General features: G+C 42.0%; 2 protein-coding genes across 2 annotated transcripts in view; both read right to left on the reverse strand.

Annotated features, from left to right (window-relative positions):
* LOC113172857 (neuropilin-2-like) overlaps positions 1-7,638 on the reverse strand; it is a 58,512-nt gene extending 50,874 nt beyond the window's left edge. The window contains exons 1-2 of the mRNA XM_026375886.2: positions 7,613-7,638; positions 6,163-6,344 (exon numbers count right to left, since the gene is read on the reverse strand). Of these exons, the coding sequence (XP_026231671.1) occupies positions 6,163-6,344; positions 7,613-7,638 (208 nt within the window). The remainder of the gene's footprint in view (positions 1-6,162; positions 6,345-7,612) is intronic.
* A 1,530-nt stretch (positions 7,639-9,168) lies between these two features.
* Positions 9,169-24,541, reverse strand: part of LOC113172858 (neuropilin-2-like) — a 49,800-nt gene continuing 34,427 nt past the window's right edge. Inside the window, exons 5-6 of the mRNA XM_026375888.1 lie at positions 10,830-10,897; positions 9,169-9,423 (exon numbers count right to left, since the gene is read on the reverse strand). Of these exons, the coding sequence (XP_026231673.1) occupies positions 9,169-9,423; positions 10,830-10,897 (323 nt within the window). The remainder of the gene's footprint in view (positions 9,424-10,829; positions 10,898-24,541) is intronic.

Raw genomic sequence — 24,541 nt, forward strand, 5'->3', positions numbered from 1 at the left:
TGCCGTTGTAAGAGGAAAGTACCTTCACACTCACAGCCAACTCAATACCACTGATGTTATCTCAGTTACTTTATTAGGCAGAATTATAAGTGAGATTAACTGTGACTCCACATTATGCACATCATGACAGTTAATGTGATTCCAGAAAAACATAGACAAGGTGAGTACAGTTAGGTCTATTGAATATTAACTGTGCTAAAGGAATGATAGTTTTACATAAACACGAGTAATGCAAGTTCAGAATGACCATGTAGAGAGTAAGGGGTTCAGGGGTTGTAGCTTAAAAATAATAACACAGATTTGAAACAGCAGGAGTTAAAAGTGGCACGACGCTTTCCCGCTGTGCAATCTATAAAGTCAAACACGTGAGAGAAAGTGAAAATACAGAGCCACAAAAAATAGGTACAGAGCCACAAAGTTGAAATGTCCATTACAGAAAAATACAGTAAATTAGCTTTTGTTTCTGAAGTGCAATAAACTGTGTCCCTATCAGCTCCTGCATTATGAGGTAAGGGTCACTTCATCCCCACTCTAATGTTATCAGACACGAGTGCACGAGAGAAACAGAAAAAGAAGAGGGAGAGAGGCAGACATCTGCTGACAGCATCATTGTTGGGTTGTCATGCAGTATGTGCACATACACAAACAACCACAGACACGCAATGATCTGGGGTAATCTAGGCATCTTCATTTCTAAATTACTGGAATACCCGTGCTATTAATACTCCCAGAAACACACATCACGCAGTGAATGTGGTCACAATAACTGGACTATTGTTCCAGTCCGCCCATTCATGCATGTCCAAACACACCGACAGACAGACGCACGCACATGCGTACACATGCTGTCTAAGCCTCTTATGGTAACCCACTTCCCTCCAGTCTGTTTGGGTGTCTGGGTGCACAGCAGTGATGTGCAAAAACAGATCCAGTGTCCTCACTAATGGAGGACAGTAGGTGTTTATCTACATGACAGGTGGTGACACAATAAAGCTCTAAACTTAAAATTAATAAGTGGATCAACTATTTACTTTACTTTCAAGCCTGATTATCATAGTGGATGAATACTGTCTCAAGTCCATCAGTTTACTGAGTGACAGCTGCTGTAAGAGACACCTCACATATTTACAATCGAAGAGACCTCTGTAGATTCAGGTTGGTTTACTGTCTCCACCCTTCATTTGCTCTTTGCAGTAGTTGTAGGGAATATGAATCTAAATGTGTCTGGACATATGACTGTCTTATTATATGTCAACTCTGCTACAATAGACTCTAGATACATTTACAAGCAGTACTCCGTAGGTGATCATCCATTTTCCATTACAACATCTCATTTCAGTGTGATGAAGACTTTCTCCCAGTCAGTTTTTTTCTGTCCCACTTTCCAGTCTGTTTTGCTTGTTATCGTGACCTTCTCCCTCATGCAATCACCCCTGACGCGGGTCTCACGGGCTTCTCCTTGCATCTGGCCCCTTTGAATAGTCTGTTGCCAGATAGTGTGTATGTGTGTGTGTGTATGTGTGTGTGTGAGTGCGTGTGTGTCTGACCACTCCTGTTGCCGACAGCGATTTTATTCTCTCCTCATTACTTCATGTTCATGAACATCGCAAAAACACTTGTGCCCTGCTTTCTCCTCCGGTGTAACGCACGTCTCTGGCTTCGTATTTTCCGAGTACTCTCCAATTCAAAAAGCAGAACTGCCTGCAGTGTGTCCCACAAAATCTATGTAGACATTTGTCTGTTTTCTCGATCTATTGATTTCTCTTTTGTACCTCTAAGCATCTCTCTGCATTCATTTCGACTTCCTTTTTAAGAAAAAATTGCGTATCCCCCACTTCTCTTCTTTTCTTTTCAGGTCTTTCTTACACTTCTCTCCTGCTGCTCTTTCTTTCTACATCCCATGCATCTTTTCATCTTCCACAGCTCCACCATTCCCTTCCCTCCCACTGTCTCATTTCCTATTCTTTTCTACTCACTTCCCATCTGTTTCAATTGCGTAAAAGTGTGAAAGAAACACGTGTTTCACTAGAGTGTAAGGTAAGGGAGGCGTGTGTGTGTGTGTGTGTAAACAGCTTTGTGTGTGAGAAGGCCTGTCAGTGTGTTGTACGGTGAGTGTATATTTCTATATAAATGTGTGTGGGTTTTTTTTTTATGGGTGTGCCTGGTATACTGGCATGCAGACGTCTACTCAAACAATTAGTGGGATCAAACCCACAATTATTTCCCTCCTGCCCTGCACCAGTCTCCAACTCACACTCACTTTAGCGCAAAGGACACTTAACATACAGCCACTGACAGACGCACATGCACATGCATGCCACAGGCCCACACACACAGCTCAACAGCTCCTGGAAAACCACAGCTTAGGCTTTCCATATGTTTATTTGGATTCCACCTCATGAAGCTGGAGGCTCGAGGTGCTGAAACTCTTGTGACATTATAATTTAGCCTCTGTCACTGAATCACAGCAGGGATTTTCCCTTGACAATAAACTCCTTATTCAACCAAATTACTGCTGACATATGAAATCAAACTGTCACAAGACAATCATCGCTTCCGTTTCCCTAAATGTAATTTGCAGAAAGCCCAATCCGAGTAGTGTGATGATGTAATTTATCGCAGTACCTTGCAATTTCTCTGGTGTTTGACGTGTGGATGAAATTGAAGCATCTTTGAACATTTCTTTCTCAGTTTTCCACAAGTCAAAACACTGTCTGCTTTATTCAAATATTCACAAAAAAATCAATAGGAGCAACTCTTTTCCACCAAGAAAACATCTGCTAAATCTACACTCATCTGTTGCATTATTCTTTTTAGTAAGTGACAACGTGAAAAATGGCTTTCAGCCTTAAAGAACACAGAGTAAGCACTTTTTGAGTAAAGGTGTTTCTACAGGGGACATTATGCTGCACTGCAGATCAAGGAATCAATAGAACTTCTGGCTTGGCTTCATTATGCATTTTGAAGGGAATCGTACCTCTGCTATTCGTTACCGTCCCTATTCCATCTTTCACTTATCACCGGGTAAGATCTGGATCCACTTTCCTGAATGAAAGCCAGAGAGGGGAGGAGCGAGCGCTGTGATTGGTTAGTCTATGTAATAAACTAACTTGATGTGTAGTTGGACAGAAACGGAGAGGAAGTGCCTAAAGGCGCTGCGCAGAATGTAAACAACAGCAGTTATTGGAAGGATTGTCACAATAGCTTCCACATTACATCGCCTGGGGAGTGTGTTCACTTGAATTACTCACAAATTCACAGTTTCACAAGAAACACTCATGTCCCGTTTAGATCAAAAGCCTCTAAAGGTAAACAGGTGAGTTTAAGGTTAAGGTTAGGGTTAGAGGAGCAGAGGTTATAAAGGTGAGTCTCCAGGATATTAATGTCTGTCCTCTGAAGTGATGAAAACATGTGTGTTTCCGTGCAGACATGCAAGCTGCCTTACATTTATGAGTAGCCCTTCAGCCTCAGTGCATCAGTGCATTTACATGCTCTATGTCTGACGCGTGTGTGTGTGTCTGGTGAGTTCTGGGTCACAATAACAGCTCGGGGCACACCACCTAGACGGTCCAGTGTGATTGGCTGCCACGCTCTACTAGCTGCATCTGTATTGGCTGGGATTTTACTACAGTATCCACAGTAACAGGGCTGTAAACAAAAACAAGTGTACTGTGTGTATTTTTGTGTTAAGTAGGATCTTTTTGTTCTGTAAAATATTTAAAAGCTATAGAAAAATTATGGGAAGTAGCATTTAGAGGAGATACTGTTTATGCATACTTCAGTGATTTAGGTCCATGGTATGCATTTATTTATGTATATGTGCTTGTTTCCAGACTGTTAATCTTTAAGGGGTCCAGTAAGTGGGACACCCAGAGAGTGGGTGGTCCTCCAACACACACACACACACACACACACACACACACACACACACACACACACACTCATTACTTCCCCAGTAACAGGCAGAGATTGGGGAAGAGGCCTCTTCAGTCAGGAGGATGAAGGAGTCACCAAACAGCAACATGGGACAGAAAAACAGTCTGAATAATTCATCAACTCCTTGTTTGTAGCTTGCAGGGATTTAAACAAACAAACGTATTTAAAATTTGTTTAAAAAAACATATTTGTTTAAATGTATTTCCGAATGAATAAATAATGTCCGAACATACAAACAAAAGTTGGTTTCCTGGTGAAGGAAAATGCTCAAACAATGCTTCCATGCATAGAAATTCAATAAAGTTAAATCAAATGTTGTATACGCACTAGACTCCCACAGAGTGATTAAATAGCACCAGAAATATATATTTTATATTTTTTAATACTCAAAAAGAAACACAGATTCCAATTTTCTGATGATGCCGGTAATTGACGGGTTTAGAAAAATAAACGTATCACAAAAAGTACAGCTGTGAAGCCACTTCACTATAAGTGCCTCTGTCCTCGCATCTTTTATCTCCTCGTTTTCAGTCTGATAGTGAGAGTATATTTGCCAGCATCTGAAGGCCATGGAAATACACAAGAGAGAAGTAGAGATACTTCTTTTCTTTTCATCTTCCTTTTAGGGTGACCAGAACAGAATGTGCATGGGTAGCATTTACAGATACATATTTAGACAGTTGATCATGAGGCTATACAGTATGTATAACACACAAACAAAATCTAGTCTCCCACGCAACCAGACGTCGAGTTACACCTTCCAGGATAACAAGATCTTGTTAGCAGTATTGCAACAGCTTGAATGTTCCAAATAGCTCCATCATTACTGCCAGAGAACGCTGGACTCAGGCGCACACATGTTAAACAGCGAGAGACAAACCAGAAGAAGACCTGCGGAGGCTGTTGTGTAGTTTATGGATTTTACCGAGCGGCTCTGCTAAAAAACTTCAACTGCCTGTAAGTTGATGGTAACCTGGGATGTGTAAATCTATAAATAATAAATGAAATATAAAACATATGTTTTCTCCCATACTAGAAGAAGTGTCTGTAACTTGAACAGACACTTCTATAAATAATAAATGAAATATAAAACATATGTTTTTTTCCCATACTAAAGGAGTGTCTGTAACTTGAACTCATGCTTCTTGGCACTTCTCGCCTGATACTGCATACTGCACATTCACCGACTGTGACCTTAAAGTGTGCTCATTCAGTTCCTAATCAACATCTAAAACGATACTGTGAATGAAATCGTGAACTCGGACATGTTTATGATGAAATAATAACAACAATAAAACATGATTAGCTTCATCTGAAAGCTTCTTATGAAACTCCTGTAATAGTGATTTGTGTTTTATCACTTTTTTAACATCTCTCTCTCTCTAAGTCCTATAGTGTGAACACTCATGTTGTTTTAAAGTCCACCAGGTGGACCCTGTCAAGCACAAAAGACACACACACACACACACAAAATCCCAAAGCGCTATTGCCAGCAGGTGTGAAACACAGGCACATGTTGTGTTAGTAACCTCAGCCCTGTGTATGTGCGTCTGTGTGTGTGTCTGTGTATAACAGGGCTCAGGACTCAATTAAGCAGGCATGTGCGGAATGCTTTCAGGGGGAACGGGACAAGATGGCTGTGGTGCCGACACCACGCACCCCTCTCTGTCTCACTCGCCCTTGATCTCAATTGGTCTCACTTTGGCTGACCCATGGCACCGTGAAGGGGAGCCATGTCAGGCACGCACACACACACACACACACACACACACACAAAGTGCCACGACGGGGAGAGATGTCTCGCCTGGAAGGTCTAAAGGACTCTCAAGGGTCTTCTGCTGTGTCTCTTGTCGTTTTCTCTCTGTCTTTCATGACTCCAGGGAGATGAACGGGGCTTGGTCGCCTAATGAAGCATGCTGAGTCCTCTATCAGTAGCTTGTAGTACAGTTACTAATAGCCTGTTTGTAAAGGTGCAATCCTTCTCAAGTCCTCTTCACATTATGGCTGTCCATATGAGAGCCATTTACAGTGATAATGGCCTCATGTTGGAGAAATAGACTTTCAGTAGAGGAACATTTGAAGTAGTTTAAGTAAAAATATATTCTTTTCAAAGTTGTGCAAAAAAATGTATTTCCTCGCATAACTTTGCAACCTTTAATGTTCTTGAAGGGGTCCATTATTAGCTTATTCCTTAAAAGTAAAAAACAAAAAACAGGACACGCTTACCAGTTTTGAAGATTTCATAACGCAGCGAGAAGCCCGCCCCCTGGTGGGCGTAGTCTGATACGAACTTGATGTGGAGCGAGGGACCCGACGATATGATTGGTGCGGGGGCGATGTTGCTACAGTGCTTCCCCAGCAAGTCGGCTGACTCTGAGTTTCCATCGTGGATCTCTACGTAATCATACCTGCAGAGGAGAAACCGAGATTTAATGTATGTTCAGATAGATAAGAGGGTAGGAAAGGACAAATTCATTAGAGGAGGAGGGAACTTTAAATCCTTTGTTTTTTGATGTTAGTTTGCTTCTGACAGCTATTACATTAGTTTGAATACAAAAAGTTAACAACAAGCTAATTGTTTCCATCTATCAGTGTCTAGAGGGATGCCTGAACACAGAACTATCAGCAGAAGCATGGGTGTCATTACAATTCAAATGAATTCAGCCAAATTCATTGGCAGTTTACAGATGGTGGAGGAGGAAAAGAGCCACCTGCACGAGGAAGACAGAAAGAAACCGTTTAAAATGCTGTAACCCGACTGTAATTGAGGGATTTTTAGAATTGAACTGCTACAAGCGTCACGGTAAATAGAACACAAACAGCATTTTATGGATTAAAACTATATTGCAACCAAAACAAAGGGTAATGAAAATCTAAGATGACATGCTCCTTTTGATAAGGCAAAAGGAAACATTACATTCAGCAGAATAAATAGTATTTCAAAGAATACTGATTGTAAATCTCTCCCAACTAATTTAACTAATCTAAAGCACGGGGATGCAATGCTTTAAAAAGGGTAAAGGTCACCAGGCACCTCACATCTTGTGTTTTCTCTTTGTCCAGGGTTAAAGTTTAGGATGTATGTAATAAAGCGATGGTCTTTGAAGGTGGAAGCAGAATTAATGTGGAACAAATGACACCAGTTTACATCTTTGCCCTGGTCTCATTCAATAACATTTGTAACTCAGCCTGAGGGCCTTCAATCCACAGGGACACTCACATTTTCCACTGTTTTTTTTTTAAGGGCAGTTCAATATTTTCCTGTTTTCTCTTTGCTCAGAAACTTCTCACACTTTATGTCAACTAAAATAAAATCTACAGTGTTAACATATAACGGTTCATTTCTGCTATTGTATCTATAAAATCATACATATTTATTTATAACCAACAGAAAAGGTTCCAGGGATTGTTTTCTCCCATATAAAGCCACTGACCTCGACTATTTATATTCTTGTTTCTTTCATCTTTTCTGACCACAAATGTTAAGAACTATCTCCAGACCCTCAGCAGGAGTGTTGCCTCTTTGTCTGGCTACCAAGGACGCACCTGCCTGGCTCTAAAATAGCTTCCCGGAAAGGATTCCTTGAGCAGCTTGTCACGAGGAAGACATGAGGTTCAATTCCAAAAGAGCTCAATTTCAAAACTTACTTGTAGTAACGCAAAACTCTAAACGGACTCCATCTGCTCCTCTTTGTCCAACATTTCTGATGACTGAACCCTTAGTTATTCCCAAACTGAGCTTTTTCATTTTTCTAAAGAAATGAAATGAACACTTTTCACTCAAAAGAGCATGACATTGTCTTTTCCCTACAGTTTAAAAGGTACAGTTTAATATTCATTTACATTTTCAAAGATTATCATCTACAACAGGATGCTAAAGTAATGTAGTATGTGACATATATGGATGAATAGAAAAGGTTATTTTAACAACTGTATTTGTTAAAAAGTGATCATGAGTATGGGAGTGCAGGTATTTTATGTGTGGTTCTGCTTACTGTCTTCATTTTTGTGTATCTGACTGTGTGAATCTGTGTATGTGAATCTGTGTGTGTGTGTGTGTGTGTGTGTGTGCGTGTGTGTGTGTGTGTGTGTGTGTGTATTCTGACAGGTGAGCAAGCCCCTGACATAATAAGGTTCATGTACCGCCCACTCTCCCATCATGCTTTGTGACGGCTTCGCATGGAACTTTCACCGCAGTTATGACCTGAGCTGTCACAGCACTGTGAGCGTGTGTGTGTGTGTGTGTGTGTGTGTGTGTGTGTTTTTCTATGTTTTTGCACAGTACTTTTGTGAATGGCATTTCTCAGGGGTAAGGTTAGAATTAGTGTTACATTAACATTGGGATAAGGGGCTAGAAAACGCGTTGTGTGAACGAGTGTCCTCGCAACTATGCACAACGATGTCTGCGTGCATGTGTGTCTACATGTACGTGTCACAGTTTCTGTCATATTTTCCCAAGAGAACGCCTTGTTCCCGTGACAGACTCGTCCTCCTCTTTTCTGAAATGACAACTTTGTTTAACGGCTACTCATTTCTCGACAATCGTCTTCTTTCTCCTCCTGGACTTCTCTAATTATTTCTCTGTGTCTCACTTTTCAGTGCCTCCTTTTTCTCTGTCATTCTTTGTCTTCCTCCTTTTCTCTATCTGCCCTCTTTCCCTCTGTAGCTTTCTCTAATGTGCTGTCTGACAAATAACCAGTGGCCAAGAGCCAGTGCGTGGGCGAGACAAAGAAGGCAGAGATGGGGAAAAGGGGATATTAGAATTTGTGAATATCTGAATTTAAAACTCTGCTTTATTAACAGTGCTGACGGGCAGATAATGAACAAGACAGATAGATAGGTAGGTATGTGTCTATAAAGCTTCCTGCTCTCCATCACCACCTTTTTGTATTATAGTAGATTCAAACTCACAATTTAGTTTGTTCCTATTTACATATTTTTGTGTTGCTCCTGTCGCACAACTGAGCGAGTGGAAAATAATGATCTGAACGCAGCTCACAGTGCTGCCTGTTAACCTGGTGAGCAGTAATTCCTGTGCTGCGGCAGCTCTAGAGCATCCATCAAACCACTGTTTTATGATGGCAAAAATGTCTGACAAAATAAACATCACAGCAACATCTGTGCAGAGTTATGAGCCATGGCAGAAAGTTGGCTGCTCAACCAGCAGCAATGCGTGAGCAGCCTCAGATAATTGTTTTCCAAAGTCCACTTTTCCTTGTCGGCTCTAAAGCTCTAGACCTGGTATTTTTCAGCCTTCTCCATCTTGGGGCCATTTAGGAGAAGCTCCGCGTTGACTGTGTCTTGCAGGTGCAGACGTGGATCCACGAACGACGAGAAAAAGATTTCAATTTCAGCCAGCACAGTGTGAATGTAGTGTGAGAGAGAACATGACACTGCATCCACTCTGCCAACTTCTCCACTCAGACAGACACGGACAGGTGTCCCTTCAGCCCTCCCTCCCTCTTTCCCTCCCTTACGGCTCTGTGCCTTTAGTAGAAAGTAGAAAGACATACACAGCTTACACAGTCAGCAGACATGTACACGAGAGACCTGCAAAAACACTCGATCCTGCACATAAACACGCCGATGCACGCACACAGAGCCTGTGGCCATGCACTCAGATCAGATCTATAAGGGTTGGAGGTTTCCAGTCTATCTCTGTGTAGGAGGAACACAGCTTCTAACAAACTGCTTAATCCCATCATCTCTCTCTCTCTCTCTCTTCTCCCCCAACATATTCCACTGCAGCTGATCAGTGATTTGCCAATGCCTGCTACAGGGATTTACAAAAATCCTGAATTTGATTCTCCTACACTTATCCAAAAAATCTGCTTGGTAAAAAGCTGTGCACAGGACTTTTTCTCTTGGTTACACAAAACGAAATGATGATTAAAAAACAGGACTCATATTCCATAATATACAACATGGTTACAAATATAAAGAAGAACAAGCATTCAGGATTAATATTTATGCTGAAAAGTGGAAGTAAAGCTAATTAGAAGATAGCTAAGAGATTTATGTTTGTGTTTTTTGGGGTTAGGTGTGTTGCAGGAGCAGGAAAGCTCTCCAAACCCTGTCTTCCCTGACGTGAACAGTACAGATGCACTTCCACCCCTCCTCCCCTCCCTTCTCCTACTCCTCCCCTCTTGCCTAGGTCTTAATTGCCATTCACACGTTCTCGCTCCCTCTCTTTAGATCAGGAGCTGTCTTTTCACACCTGCACATTTCTTTCAAACATCAGGGGTGCCCACAGCAATTGACGGTGAGCTCTGGAAACACACAGTAAAAAGAGCTGACAGAGGAGCAGGCTTGCAGTAATGTGTGACAGTGTTTTCACAATGTAAAGAACAAGAGAGCAATGAGAACCAAATGTAAGTTCAGTGCACGGTATTAACTGCAGTTCAAGGCTCTTTAATTTGGGATTTATGTCTTACAAATTGTTCCTCAGTGTTCGTTTTTTCTAGCACACTCCTTTGTTTTTTGCTTTGTTTTGTAGTGTTTGCCCATTTTGTCATGTTCTCATGCACATTTACTGTGGCTGAAGGGGAAGTGAAACCATCCGTGTGCCTGCATAAACTTTTTTTTTTTGGTGGAACAGAAACAGCATGCTATGATGTCATGTGAATGGGACAATGCAAGTCTGACTCTATGCACGAGATCTTTAAAGTAGAAACGTTAAGCAGTTGTCAGGATAAGAACATTTATAGAGGTGATGGATTCAGCCGAGCCCTCTGACTTCAAAGATGCTTCTAGAAGCACTGATAAGGCTCCCTGAAGACACGATAGGCTGCGGGTCAGGAGCTGCTAAGGTTCTCTTTTACTCACTCCTACTTCTTGTACATCCCTAGAGAGAAAAGACTTTTAAATAATACACGCTCACAAGCAACTATTACACAGTAGAGCAGGGGCAGGATAACAGCTGAGGGTGTGTCCTTAATGTCCACATGTGGTTGTTGAACACCTACGAAGGCAGGAGATGATGTAGTAAACCGTAACTATTGCCTTAGTCTAGTTTTCTTTTAATTATAATTGTTATTTTAAAGTGAAAGTAAAGTGATAATTCACAGTAAGTTAGTCCGAACTATGTATAACACCTATGCAACACTAACACTGTGCTCTTTAATGTACTGTGTTAGTCTGTGGCTTAACTTACACCCTCACCCTCCGAATGTATTGCATTTCCATGTGTGTGTGCAGAGTAAAAGCAGCCGCAGTCAGTCCTTCACTCAAGTAGTAAATAGAGAGTGAGGAGGATGACTGACTTCACTGTTATCAAGTAATAGGCCTATTACTGCAGACAGATGGACAGTGTGTGTGTGTGTGTGTGTGTGTGTGTGTGTGTGTGTGTGTGTGAGTCCTGCAGTAGTCTCCAAGACAACCAATCGATTCCTCATTATGGCTTTAACACACATTGATCAGGGTCAGACCCTCACACACACACAAACACACACCTGCAGTCATTACAGTAGCAGACATTGATCAGATGCACCTTAAGGCCTCAGGGAGTGTCTGTAAATCACAGCTTTGATATTATCATCATTACCTGCATTGCTTAACTGTGTGTGTGTGTGTGTGTGTGTAAGTGGAATCATCACCATGGAGCTTAACAAAACTTGAAATTTCCATCCTTTTTCAATTACCTTAGGCCTCTTAATCACTGGAGGGTTAACTCTAACCTTGCAATGGATTAGGCCTTTCATAACCCAAATGTAATCCTTATTAGCTCTCCTTGCTGACCAGCCAGAGCAATTTACATAATCTTGCAGACAGAAATAAACCTTGGAGGGACACGAGTTTGGAGTTTCAGGTAAGTTTTTGATTTGTTTATTTATTTCATCGCCTGAATGTAACAACTGTTGATTTATTTGTGGTGTGATTAGCAGCTGATTATCACGTTCAACAACTGCAAGAACGTGTCAAAGCAGTTGTGATACCAGCGCCAGGGGGCACAAGCATGGTTCACATTATTCTGTGGGCATCTGTTATAATTACTGTCTAAACATGTATTTATTTATTTATTTAGATGTATGAAAGACAGGTAAATAAATCTCAGACTGTTTTACCACACATGTGGGTTCCAGGCTGTTCACTTGGCTACTGTCTCAGAAGCCTTCTAATAACATTGTCTTGCAGCTTTGTACCGGGATGGTTGTCGGGACACATGACTCTCCTGCTGGTAGAGCCACTGTGATGTTAATTCAAACATGCAGGCAGCTGCTAAATGCCCACAGCTGGTAACTGAACTTCCACTGTCACTCTGCATGCTGTTCCCATCTGTATTGTATAGTCTCTTCTTCCCTACCTCCACCTTTTATTTTTTCCTTTCCGCCCTAAGGCAGAATGTCACATCACGTCACTCTCCCTTTTTTTCTATCTACCTCCTTTTGGTTTTGTAGCTAGTAGACTCCTATGGCAGTCAGGTGGGCTTGTGTGATCACATATACCAGAATGTTCACTGTAATGTAGTTTCCAGATACAGCATGTTCCTAAAAGATCATATTAAAACACTTGCTCCAGATTACAACAGCTGAGATGAGAGGAGAGAAGAGGAGGAGGAGAGGAGAGGAGAGGAGAGGAGAGGAGGAGAGGAGAGGAGAGGAGAGGAGAGGAGAGGAGAGAGGAGAGAAGAGGAGAGAGGAGAGGAGAGGAGAGGAGAGGAGAGGAGAGGAGAGAGGAGAGAGGAGGAGAGGAACGAGGAGAGAGGAGAGAGGAGAGGAGAGGAGAGAGGAGAGAGGAGAGGAGAGAGGAGAGGAGAGAGGAGAGAAAAACAGCCCTAGCATGAAGTTGAATGATTGATTGAGCCAGAGTAGAAATGACAAGGTCTAAATCCATTAGTGAAACCATTATCGTGGACTGCAGCTTCTCTGTCATATAAATCACTTTTTAACTCACTGCTTTACTTCATACTATTGTGTAAGCACCTAACCATGACGTGGTCTACGTGCCTGCCTGAGTTTGTACTTTTATTCTTGTTACAGCTTATTTATCTTTATACTGTATGTGATTGTGCGTTTGTTAGGATGTCTGTGTTCCTCAGATTACAAACAGCATCAGATTGGGTTGTGGAGAGGTGATGAGAGCATGAAAAAAGTGACAGACGTATAGAAAAAGTCTTAAGGAAAGTCTATAAATCAGAAAGATATAAGATTAGGTGCAGTTTAAAGAGGGAGAAGAGGAGGGCGATGGAAAAAAAAGAAGAAGAGTCTGGTGTTTGGCTTGCTGCCCGTGTTTTCTCAAATGAAATGCTGAATAATGATGGAACACTGCAGAAGAAAGAGGGTGAGAAGAGGACAAGGAGGGAAGGCAAGGAAAGATGACGACTAGTTATACGGAAGCAGAGACAGGAGACTGAAGGAGTGAAGGAAAGGAGAGGAAGATGAGATGAAGAAGACGAGGAGGAGGAGGAGGGGGAAAGAAGGTAGGACAGTGGAGGGCGCATGAGCAAATGAAAGATGATAGATGGGGGCTATTGGAAAGAGGAGGAAAGAGGAGAGGAGGGAGTGAGGGAGAGGAGGTAGCTGTCAGGATGATTTGAGCCTGCCCTCAACGGACCCTGACGCTGCACATTTCCCTCAGCAGCTGAGTGTGTGTGTGTGTGTGTGTATGCGTGCGCACGTTCTTTCCAAGCACTCCAAATAGAGATCTTGCTTTCAGCGACAGCAGTGAGCTAAGAGGAAACTGTGAAGCAGACAACCAACTGCTGCCTCAAAAGGCTCCACACTGTGCACTTTACGAAACGGCTCCTGTAGTGCTAATTCTGACCGTTCATGAACATGTAACTATACTACAAGTTTCCACAAGGAGAATTTAATACAAATTCATTTGTGTCACAAATATTTACCAGTCAAGAGCTGTGCAAATGACCAAGACCAAAGGAATATGTGTAGGAATAATGTCAGAGAACTGGACTTGCTGCAGTATAGACACAGGTTTGGATATGGATATCTTCCAGTTATTTGAAGGGTGACAGCAGGAGCTTTACATTTTGGAAAACATATGGAAACACCAGGTAGCAGGTAGGGCTGATTAATCCAAACACAATACAAGTCACACTCTCATGCACATCTAAGTCTCACAACTTAACATGTTTCATCATTATTGATCTTCTTGAAAGAATCCACAGCACTACATCTGGCATAAAAAGGTCACAGCATATCATCATGAAAACATTCATCCCAACTGTCAAGTATGGTGGAGGAAACATCATGATTTGGACCTGCTTTGATGCATCAGGTGACCAGCTTGCAGTGATTTGGGGGAAGATGAATTTCCAAGTGTATCAAAAAAATCTTCATAATGATGTGAGAATGTCAAAATCCATCTTTTGGAGTGGCCAATCAGAGCCCAGATCTCAACCCAATAGAAATTATAAATTACAAAAGTTATGGAACGACTTGAAGAGAGTCACACACGAGACGTTCAAAGACAGAGCTAAAGCAGTTCTGCAGAAGAATGGACTACAATGATGAATGATGTGCAGGGTCTGAGCTACAGCTACAGGAGGCACCTGGTGGAGGCTATTGCTGCCAAGGAGGGGGTCAACCAGTTGGCAGATTATAGTTGTAAATACTCTAAAGATCAGATCAGATTTTATGACAAATGAATGCAAACCCCATGAAATTCCAAAGGGTTCACATACTTACTGTATATAGCAATGTCCTTAATTTGGTTTTCATAGTCCAAAATACAAAAAAACTGCTGAGTAATACACTGACCACCTATCATCCTGGTTCCTCTCATGTGGATGGCACCATGGGAAGTCAAAGTGAAGAATGACCATGGTCTCATTTTAGCAAGGGCACACGCATTTCTGTTTAGCAGTCTTCCTGTTAATCTTCCTGCACTCTTAACTTGCTACAGCCTATAAATCTTAATGAAAACATCTCCTTCTCTCTCTCTGACCACCTCTCTATCGATTTTGACTGCAGAGCCAGAGGAGTGCTTGACAAAATGTAATGCATTATAGATTACATCTTAAATTGCAATCAGGACCATAATAGATTAGGATGCTTCAACATAGTGACATAATAAAACAACTCCCGTCGGACTGCAGATTCAAAACATCTCCTTGTGTGAGCGTGCATGGAGGTTTTCTCTTAGAGACAGATGCAACTGTATCGTGACTTTATGTTATGAAGAAAGAGAGCAGAACCATATTGCCTTGTTCACAATGTAGTCTGTGTCTAGAGACATAGATGTGTCCTTTGTTCAAAAACGATGAGTGTGTGCGTCTGTGTCTCAATAAACTAAAGATTAACAGCAGTTTTCTGTTTCTCAAAACTGTAATTTAGAAGCATGAGAAATGGACATGGACAACACTATTATGACCATATAATATAAATCTGATCATCCAAGAAGAGAAATGTTAAATTTGACAAGAGATACTGGGGCAGATGTGTGTGTCAGGGTTGCTGCTGACATCACTGTGTGATCATGGGCAGCATGGGAGAGAATCGTATAGACAGAAGCATCTTGTGCATCAAAGTGACCCGATAATAAAAACCGTTAAGTAAAACAGACACAGAAAAGTGTGTCATTCCCACAGCACAGTGTGAAAGTAAAGCAACGCACAGCAGGTCTTTTCAACCTTTCAGCCTGTCAACAAACAGCCAGTCAGTGAAATATTGATGCTTCAATTTCAACATAGAAATGTCTGAATGATTTCTGAGTGGAGAAATTCGCTTATCTATAATTGATATGGCTGAAATGTTAATAACTGGAAGGGAAAGCACCACAACAGAGACATAACGGGAGAGCGGAGGAAAAAATCTAAGTGTGTGTGCTTGAGTGTGTTTTCCTATTAGTCTGCCCTCTCGCCAGTTTTTATCTGTAACCCTTCAAACTCATGGTGCCCGTGGCCACATTTACAGCACGACAAACAACAGGAGACTACACAAGTTTAAGCAAAACATTAGTAAAAAGCCACTTGTTACGTGTTTTGTGTATGTGACTGATAACTAGTGACATTTGTTCAGCATTTTTCCAACATTCCCCAGCATGCTCATACATTTTTCTGTCTGCTTTCATCTCTATTTTATTTAGTGCTGCCTAGCTTCCTGCTTTTATTCCTCTCTCACTGTGCTACAAAAGCCAAACAGCCAAAAACAATGATGGACACCAAATCCTCTAATCTGTCTTAATTCTTCCGAAGTGTGAAAATCACGCTGGAACAGTAAATGTGTTGTAATTAGACTCTGATAATTAGAGGCGAGGGACCAAGGGAGGTCCCAAAGTGATTATTACACAATCGAAGAGACCTCGTAGATTTCAGGTTGGTTTACGCCTCCACCGTCATTGGCTCTTTGCGTAGTTGTAGGGAATATAAATCTAAAATGTTTCTGGACATATACTGTCTTATTAGATGTCCAAACCTGGCTTGAACAATAGCTCTAGAACAGTTACAAGCATACTCCCGTAGGTGTCATCCATTTTCCTCATCTACAACATCTCATTTCAATGTGTGAAGACTTTCTCCCATCAGTTTTTTTCCTGTCCCAACTTTCCATCCATCGTTTTCTTGTTATCGGACCCTTCTCCCATCATGCATCACCCCGACGCGGTCTCACGGGCTTCTCCTTGCATCTGGCGCCCTTGAATATCCTGGTTGCCAGTAGTGTATGTGTGGTGTGTGGTATGTGTGTGTGTTAGGTGCGTGTGTGTGTCTGACCCACTCCGTTGCCAGACAGCATTGATTCTTCCCCATCCCTTCTCTCCTCAGTCTTCATGTGTCTGACTACGCAAAAACCTTGTGCCCTTGCTTTCCCTCCTGGTGTAACGCACGTCTCTGCTTCGTATTTTCGCGAACTCCTCCAATTCACAAACGCAGACTGGCCTGCGTGTTCCCACAAAATCGTATGTAGACATTGTCGTTTTCTCGATCTTTGATTTCTCTTTTGGTACTCAAGCGATTCTCTCGCATTCATTTCGACGTCCTTTTACAGAAATTAAGCGTATCCCCCCGCTCTCTTCTGTCTTTTCAAGTCTGTTCTTACACTTCTTGCCCTGCTGCCTTTCTTTCTACAGTCCCATGCAGCGTTTCATCTCCACAGCGCCACATTCCCTTCCTCCCACTGTCTCCTTTCCTATCTTTTCTACCACTTACCCACTCTGTTTTCAATTTCAAAAGTGTGAAAGAAACACTGTGTTTCACTAGAGTAAGGTATAGTGGGAGGCTGTGTGTGTTGTGTGTAAACACCGGTTTGTGTGTGAGAGGGGCCGTCAGTGTGTTTGTACGGTGAGTGTATATGTTCTATAAAAGTGTGTGTGTGTTGTTTTTTTTTGGGTGTGTGCCTGGTATACTGGCAGGCAACTCTAACTCTACAACACAATTAGTGGGAGCAAACACACATATTATTTCCCTCCTTGCACCTGCACCAGTCTCCAACGCACACTCACTTAGCCAAAGGACAACTTAACATACACGCCACTGACAGACCACATGCACATGCAGCCACAGGCCCACACACACGCTTCAACACTTCCTGTAAACCAACGCTTAGGCTTTCCATATTTATTTGGATTCCACCATTCATGAGCTGGAGGCTCGGAGTCCTGAAACTCTTTGGTTAACATTATATTTAGCCTCTGTCACTGAATCACAGCAGGGATTTTCCCTTGACAAATAAACTGCCTTATTCAACCAACAATGTGCTGACATATGAAACTCAAACGGTCACAGACAATCAATCGCTTCCGTTCTTCCCTAAAGTGAATTTGCAGAAGCCCGATCCGAGTAGTGTGATGATGTAATTTATCGCAGTACCTGGCAATTTCTCTGGTGTTTATGAATGGGATTGAAATTGAAGCATCTTTAGACTATTTCTTTTCTCAGTTTTTCCACAAGTCAAAACACGTTGCTTATATTCAAATATTCACAAAAAAATGCAATAGGAGCACGTCTTTTCACCAAGAAACATCTGCTAAATCACAACTCATCTGTTTGCATTATTTTTTTTAGTAAGTACACGTGAAAAGGGCTTTCAGCCTTAAAGAACACAGTAGCACTTTTTAGTAAAGGTGGTTTCTCAGGGGACATTATGCGCACGGCCAGATCAAGGAATCAATAGAACTTCTGGCTTGGCTTCATTTGCATTTGAAGGATCCGTACCTCTGCTAATTCGTTACCGTCCCTATTCCTCTGTTCACTTAGCACCGGTTAAGACGCGATCCACTTCCGAAGAAGCCCAGAGGGGGAGGAGCGAGCCTGTGATTGGGTTAGTCCTATGGTAATAAACTAACTTGGAGTGTAGTTGGACGAACGGAGAGAGAAGTGCCTAAAAGGCGCTGCGCAGATAGTAAACAACAGCAATTAATTTGGAAGGATTGTCACAATGCTTGCCACATTACATCGCCTGGGGATGTGTTCACTTGAATTTACTCACAATTCACAGTTTCACAGAAACACGCATGTCCCGTTTACGATCAAAAAGCCTCTAAAGTAAACAGAGTGAGTTGGGTAAGGTTAGGGTTAGAGGAGCAAGGTTATAAAGGTGATCTCCAGGATATTAAGTCTGTCCCTCATGATAAAACATGTGTGTTTCCGTGCAGACATGCAGCTCCTTACATTAATGAGTACCCTGTCGCCCAGTGGCATCCAGGGCATTACATGCCTCTAATTGTCTGACGCGTGTGTGTTCTGGTAGTTCTGGGTCCAATAACAGCTCGGGGCACCCACCTAGACGGTCCAGTGTGATTTGAGCCACGCGTACTAGCTGCATGCTTATTGGCTGGGATTTTATACTACGCCACAGTAACAGGCTGTAAACAAAAACAAGGACTGTGTGTAGTGGTGTGTTAAGTAAGATCTTGTTTGTCTGTAATATGTTAAAAGCTATGAAAATTATGGGGAAGTAGCATTTAAGGAATACTGTTATGTCATATCAGTGTTTAGGTCCATGGTATGCATTTATTTATGTATTGTGCGTGTTCAGGACTGTTAATCTTTAAGGGGTCCAGTAGTGGGACACCCAGAGATGGGGTGGTCCCTCAACACACACACACACACACACAACAGCTGCACAGACACACACACAGCACACACTTCATTACATTCCCAGTACATGGCAGAATGGGAAGAGGCCTCTTCAGTCAGGAGAGATGAAGAGTCCCACAAACAGCAAGCATGGAACAGAAAAACAGGTCTGAATAATCATCACTCCTGTTTGTAGCTTGCAGGATTTAAACAAACAAAGTATTTAAATGTTTGTTTAAAAAACTATTTGTTTAAATGTAGTTCCGAATGAATAAATAATGTGCGCAACATACAAACAAAGTTGTTTCCTGGTGAAGGAAAATGCTGCAACAATGCTTCGCATGCATAGAAATTTCAATATAGTTAAATTCAAAGTGTTGTATACGCACTAGAACTCCTCAGAGTGATTAAATAGCACCAAATATATATTTTATATTTTTGAACTACGAAAAGAACACACGATTCCAATTTTCTGATGATGCCGGTAATTGACGGTTTAGAAAAATAAACGTATCACAAAAAGTACAGCTTTTGAAGCCACTTCACTATAGATGTCCTCATGTCACTCGCATCTTTTACTCCTCGTTTTCAGTCGATAGTGAGAGTATATGTGCCAGCAGCCGAAGGCATGGAATTACACAGAGAAAGTTAGAGTACTTCTTTTCTTGTCAAATCTTCTTTTAGGGTGACGCAAACAGAATGTGCATGGGTAAATCTTACAGATACATATTTAGACGTTGATCGTGACTATACAGTATGTATACACACAAACAAATCTAGCTCCCACGCAACAGACCGAGTTTACACCTTCCAGATACAAGATCTTGTTTAGCATAATTGGCAACAGCTTGAATGTTCCAAATAGCTCCATCATTACTGCCAAGACCTGGACTCAGGCGCACACATTTTAAACAGCGGAGACAAACCAGAAGAAGACCTGCGGAGGCGGTGTGTAGGGTTTATGGATTTTACCCGAGCGGCCTGCTAAAAAACTTCACTGCTGGAGTTGATGGTAAACTGGGATGTTAAATCGAGAAATATAAATGAAATATAAAACATAATGTTTTCTTCCCATACTAAAGAAGTGGGCTGTAACTGAAACAGACACTTCTAGAAATAATAAATGAATATAAAACAATGTTTTTGTTCCCATATAAAGGAGTGGCGGTACTTGAACCATGCTCTTGGCACTTCCGCCTGAGACGGCATATGCACATTCACCGACTGTGACCTGAAAGTGTGCTCATGCAGTTCCTAATCAACATCTAAACGATACTGTAATGAAATCGTGAACTCGGAACATGTTTATGAGGACATATAACAACAATAAAACATGAGTTAGCTTCAAATCTGAAAGCTTCTTATGAAAGCTCCTGTTAAGAGTGAGTTGTGTTTTAACACTTTTGAAAAACATCGCTGTCTCTCTCTAAGGTCCTATATGTGAACACTCATGTGTTTTAAGTAAAGTCCATCCCATGGACCCTTCACACAAAGACACACTCACACACACACAAAATCCAAGCCGCTATTGCCAGCAGGTTGAAACACAGGCACATGTGTGGTAGTACCTCAGCCCGGTGTATTGCGGCTGTATGTGGTGTGTCTGGGTAATAACGGCTCATGACCAATTAAGCAGGCCAGGCGGAATGCTTTTTCAGGGGGAACGGGACAAGATGCTGTGGTGCACGCACCACGCACCTCTCTGTCCTCACTCGCCCCTTTGATGCTCAATTAGGTCGCACTGGGCTGACCCTGCGAAACCTGAAGGGGAGCCATGTCAGGCAAGCACACAAGACACACACACACAAACCCACACACACAAAGTGCCACGACGGGAGAAGAGGTCTCGCCTTGAAGGTCCTAAAGGACTATCAAGGGTCGTCTTGCTTGTCTTTGTCGTTTTTCCCCCCCCCCTCGCTGTCTTTCATGACTCCAGGGAGATTGAACGGGGCTTGGTCGCCTAATGAAGCAGTGCTGATTCCTCCTATCAGTAGCTTGTATACAGTGACTAGAGCCGGTGTGTAAAGTGCACTCCTCTCAGTCTCTTCACATTATGGCTGTCCATATGAGAGCCATTACAGTTGATAATGGCCCTCGGTTTGAGAATAAGACCTTTCAGTTAGGAGGAACGGATTTGAGTATTAATTAAGTAAAATATATTCTTTTCAAAGTTGTGCAAAAAATTATTTCCTCGCATAACTTTGCAACCTTTAATGTTCTTGAAGGGGTCCATTATACTTAGTCCTTAAAGTAAAAACAAAAAACAAGGACCGCTACCAGGTTTGAAGATTTCATAACGCAAGCGAGAACCCCGCCACTGGTGGGCGTAGAGTCTATACGAACTTGATGTGGAGCGAGGGACCCGACAGATTGATTGTGCGAGGTGCGAGTTGCTACGGGGCTTCACCACAAGTGCTGCGACTCTGAGTTCCATCGGGATCGCTACGTAATCAAAACATGCAGAGGAGACCGAGATTTTAAGTGTAATGTTCAGATAGGTAAGAGGTAGGAAAGGACAAATTTCATTAGAGGAGGAGGGGACTAAAAATCCTGTTGTTTTTGATTTAGTTTGCTTCTGACAGCATATTACATATTTGAATACAAAACGTTAACAACAAGCTAAGTGTTTCCATCTAGCAGTGTCCTAAAGGATGCCTGAACAAAGAACTATCAGCAGAAGCATGGGTGTCATGACAATTCCAATGAAATTCAGCCCAATTCATTGCAGTTTACAATGGTGGAGAAAAGACCAACTGCACGAGAAGACAGAAAGAAAAACCGTTTAAAAATGCTGTAACCCGAACTGTAATTAATTGAGGGATTTTAGAATTGACTGCTACAAGCGTCAACGGTAATGAGAACCAACAGCAATTTTAGGGATTAAAACTATATTGCAACCAAACAAAGGGTAAAGGAAAATCGAGATGACATCTCCGTTTGAGAAGGCAAAAGAAACATTACATTAGCAAATAATTATTTCAAAGAATACTGATTGTAAATCTCTCCCACTAATTTAACATAATCTAAAAACGGCACGGGATGCAATGCTTTAAAAAGGGTAAAGGTCCCAGGGCACCTCACATCTTGTGTTTCTCGTTGTCCAGTGTTAAAGTTTAGGATTTATGTAATAGAAGCTACTGGTCCTTTGAAGGTGGAAGCAGATATAATGGGGAACAAAATGACACCAGTTTACAATCTTTGCCTGGGTCCTCATTCAATAACATTTGAACCTCCACCTGAGGGGGCCAACCAATTCCAATCCACAGGACAACTCACATTTTCCACTGTTTTTTTTTAAGGGCAGTTTCAATAATTTCCTGTTTTCCTTTGCTCAAAACTTCTCACACGTTTATGTCAACTAAATAAAATCGAATGTTAACAGATAACGGTTTATTTCTGCTATTGTATCTATAAATCATACTATTTATTTATAAACACAGAAAAGGGTCCAGGGATTGTTTTTCTCCCAGAGAAGCCACTGACCTCGACTAGGTATATTCTTTGTTTCTTTTCAATATTTTCTGACCACAAATGTTAAAAACTATCTCAGAACCCGCAAGCAGAGTGTTGCCATCTATTGTCTGGCACCAGGACGCACCTGCCTGGCTCTAAAATAGCTGCCCGGAAAGGAGTCCTTGAGAGCTGTCCCGAGAAGACATGAGGTTCAAATTCAAAGAGCTCAATTTTCAAAACTTACTTGTAGTAACCAAAAATCTAAACGACCCATCTGCTCCTCTTTGGCCAACATTTCTGATGACTGAACCGTAGTTATCCCAAACTGAGCTTTTTTCATTTTTCTAAAAAATGAAATGAACACTTTTCACTCAAAAGGCATGACAGTGGTCTTTTCCCTACAGTTGAAAGGTAACAGTTAATTCATTTCATTTTCCAAGATTCAGCTACAAAAGGATGCTAAAGTATGTAGTATGTGACATATATGGATATAGAAAAGGTTATTTTAACAACTGTATTTGTTTAAAAAGTGTCAGATTAGGGAGTGCAGGTATTTTCTGTGTGGTTCTGCTTAGACTGTCTTCAGTTTGTGTATCTGACGGTTGAATCTGTGTATGTGATGGGTGTGTGTGTGTGTGTGTGTGTGTGCGTGTGTGTGGTGTGGGGTGTGTGTGTATTCTGCAGGTGAGCAGCCCCTGACATAATAAGATTCATGTACCCCCCACTCTCCCATCATGCTTTGTGACGGCTCGCTGGGAACTTTCACCGCAGTTAACCTGAGTGTCCACGCACTGTGAGCGTGTGTGTTGTGTGTGGTGTGTGTGTGTGTGTTTTCTCTATGTTTTGTTGCACAGTACTTTTGTGAATGGAATTTCTCAGGGGTAAGGTTTTAGAATTAGTGTACTTAAACATTGGGATAAGGGCTTAGAAAACGCGTGTGTGAACGAGTGGTCCCCGCAACGATGCACACCGATGTCTGCGTGCATGGTGTTCTACATGAGGGTCCACAAGTTTTCTGTCATATGTTTCCTTCCCCAAGAGAAAGCCTTTTCCCGTGACAGACTCTTCCCTCCTCTTTTTCTGAAATGACAACTTGTTTAAACGGCTACTCATGTTCTCGACAATCGTCTTCTTTCTCCCCTGGACTTCTCTAATATGTCGCTGTGGTCCTCACTTTCAGTGCCCGCCTTTTTCGCTGTCATCTTTGTCTTACTCCTTTTTCTCTATCTGCCCTCTTTCCCTCTGTAGCTTTCGCTCAATTGCTGTCTGACAAATAACCGTGGCCAAGACCAGTGGCGTGGGGCGAGACAAGAACAAGATGGGGAAAGGGGATATTAGAAGTTGTGATAACTGAATTTCAAACTCTGCTTTATTAACAGTGCTGACGTCAAGATATGAACACGCCGCATCCAGATAGATAGGTAAGTATGGTGTCTATCAGCTTCTTCACCTGCTCGCCATCACCACCTTTTGTATTATAGTAGATTTCAAACTCACAATTAGTTTTTTCCTATATTACAAATTTTTTGTGTTTGCTCCTGCGCACAGACTGAGGCGAGTGGAAAATAATGATCTGAACGCACTCACAGTGCGGCCCTGTTAACCTGGTGAGCAGGTAATAATTCCTGTGCTGCGGCGGCTCTCTAGAGCATCCGCAAACCACTGTGTTATGCATGGCAAAATTTTTAACAAAATAACATCACGCACCATCTGTCAGAGTTGAGCCATGGCGAAAGTTGGGCTGCTAAACCATCAGCAAATCGTGAGCAGCACTCAATAATGGTGTTCCAAAGTCCACACTTTTCCTTGTCCGGCTCTAAAAGCTCTAAGGACCTTATTTTTCACAGCAGCCTTATCCATCGTGGGGGCCATTAGGAGAAGCTCCGCGTTGACGTGTCTTGCAGTGCAGACGTGGAATCCACGAAAACGCGAAAAAAGATTTCCAAAAATTTTCAGCACACAGTGTGAAGGTATTGTGAGAGAGAACATGACCACTGCATCCACTCTGCTGCCAACATTCTCCACTCATACAGACACGGACGGTGTCCCTTCAGCCCTCCCCGCCCTCTTGCCCCCCTATACGGCTCCTGTGCCTTTAGTAGAAAGTAGAAGAAATACACACTTACAACAGTCCAGCAGACTGTACACGAGAAACCTGCAAAAACACCTCGATCCTACTAG

The sequence above is a fragment of the Anabas testudineus genome, chromosome 21, assembly GCF_900324465.2.
Source record: "Anabas testudineus chromosome 21, fAnaTes1.2, whole genome shotgun sequence".
NCBI classification, from domain to species: Eukaryota; Metazoa; Chordata; class Actinopteri; order Anabantiformes; family Anabantidae; genus Anabas; species Anabas testudineus.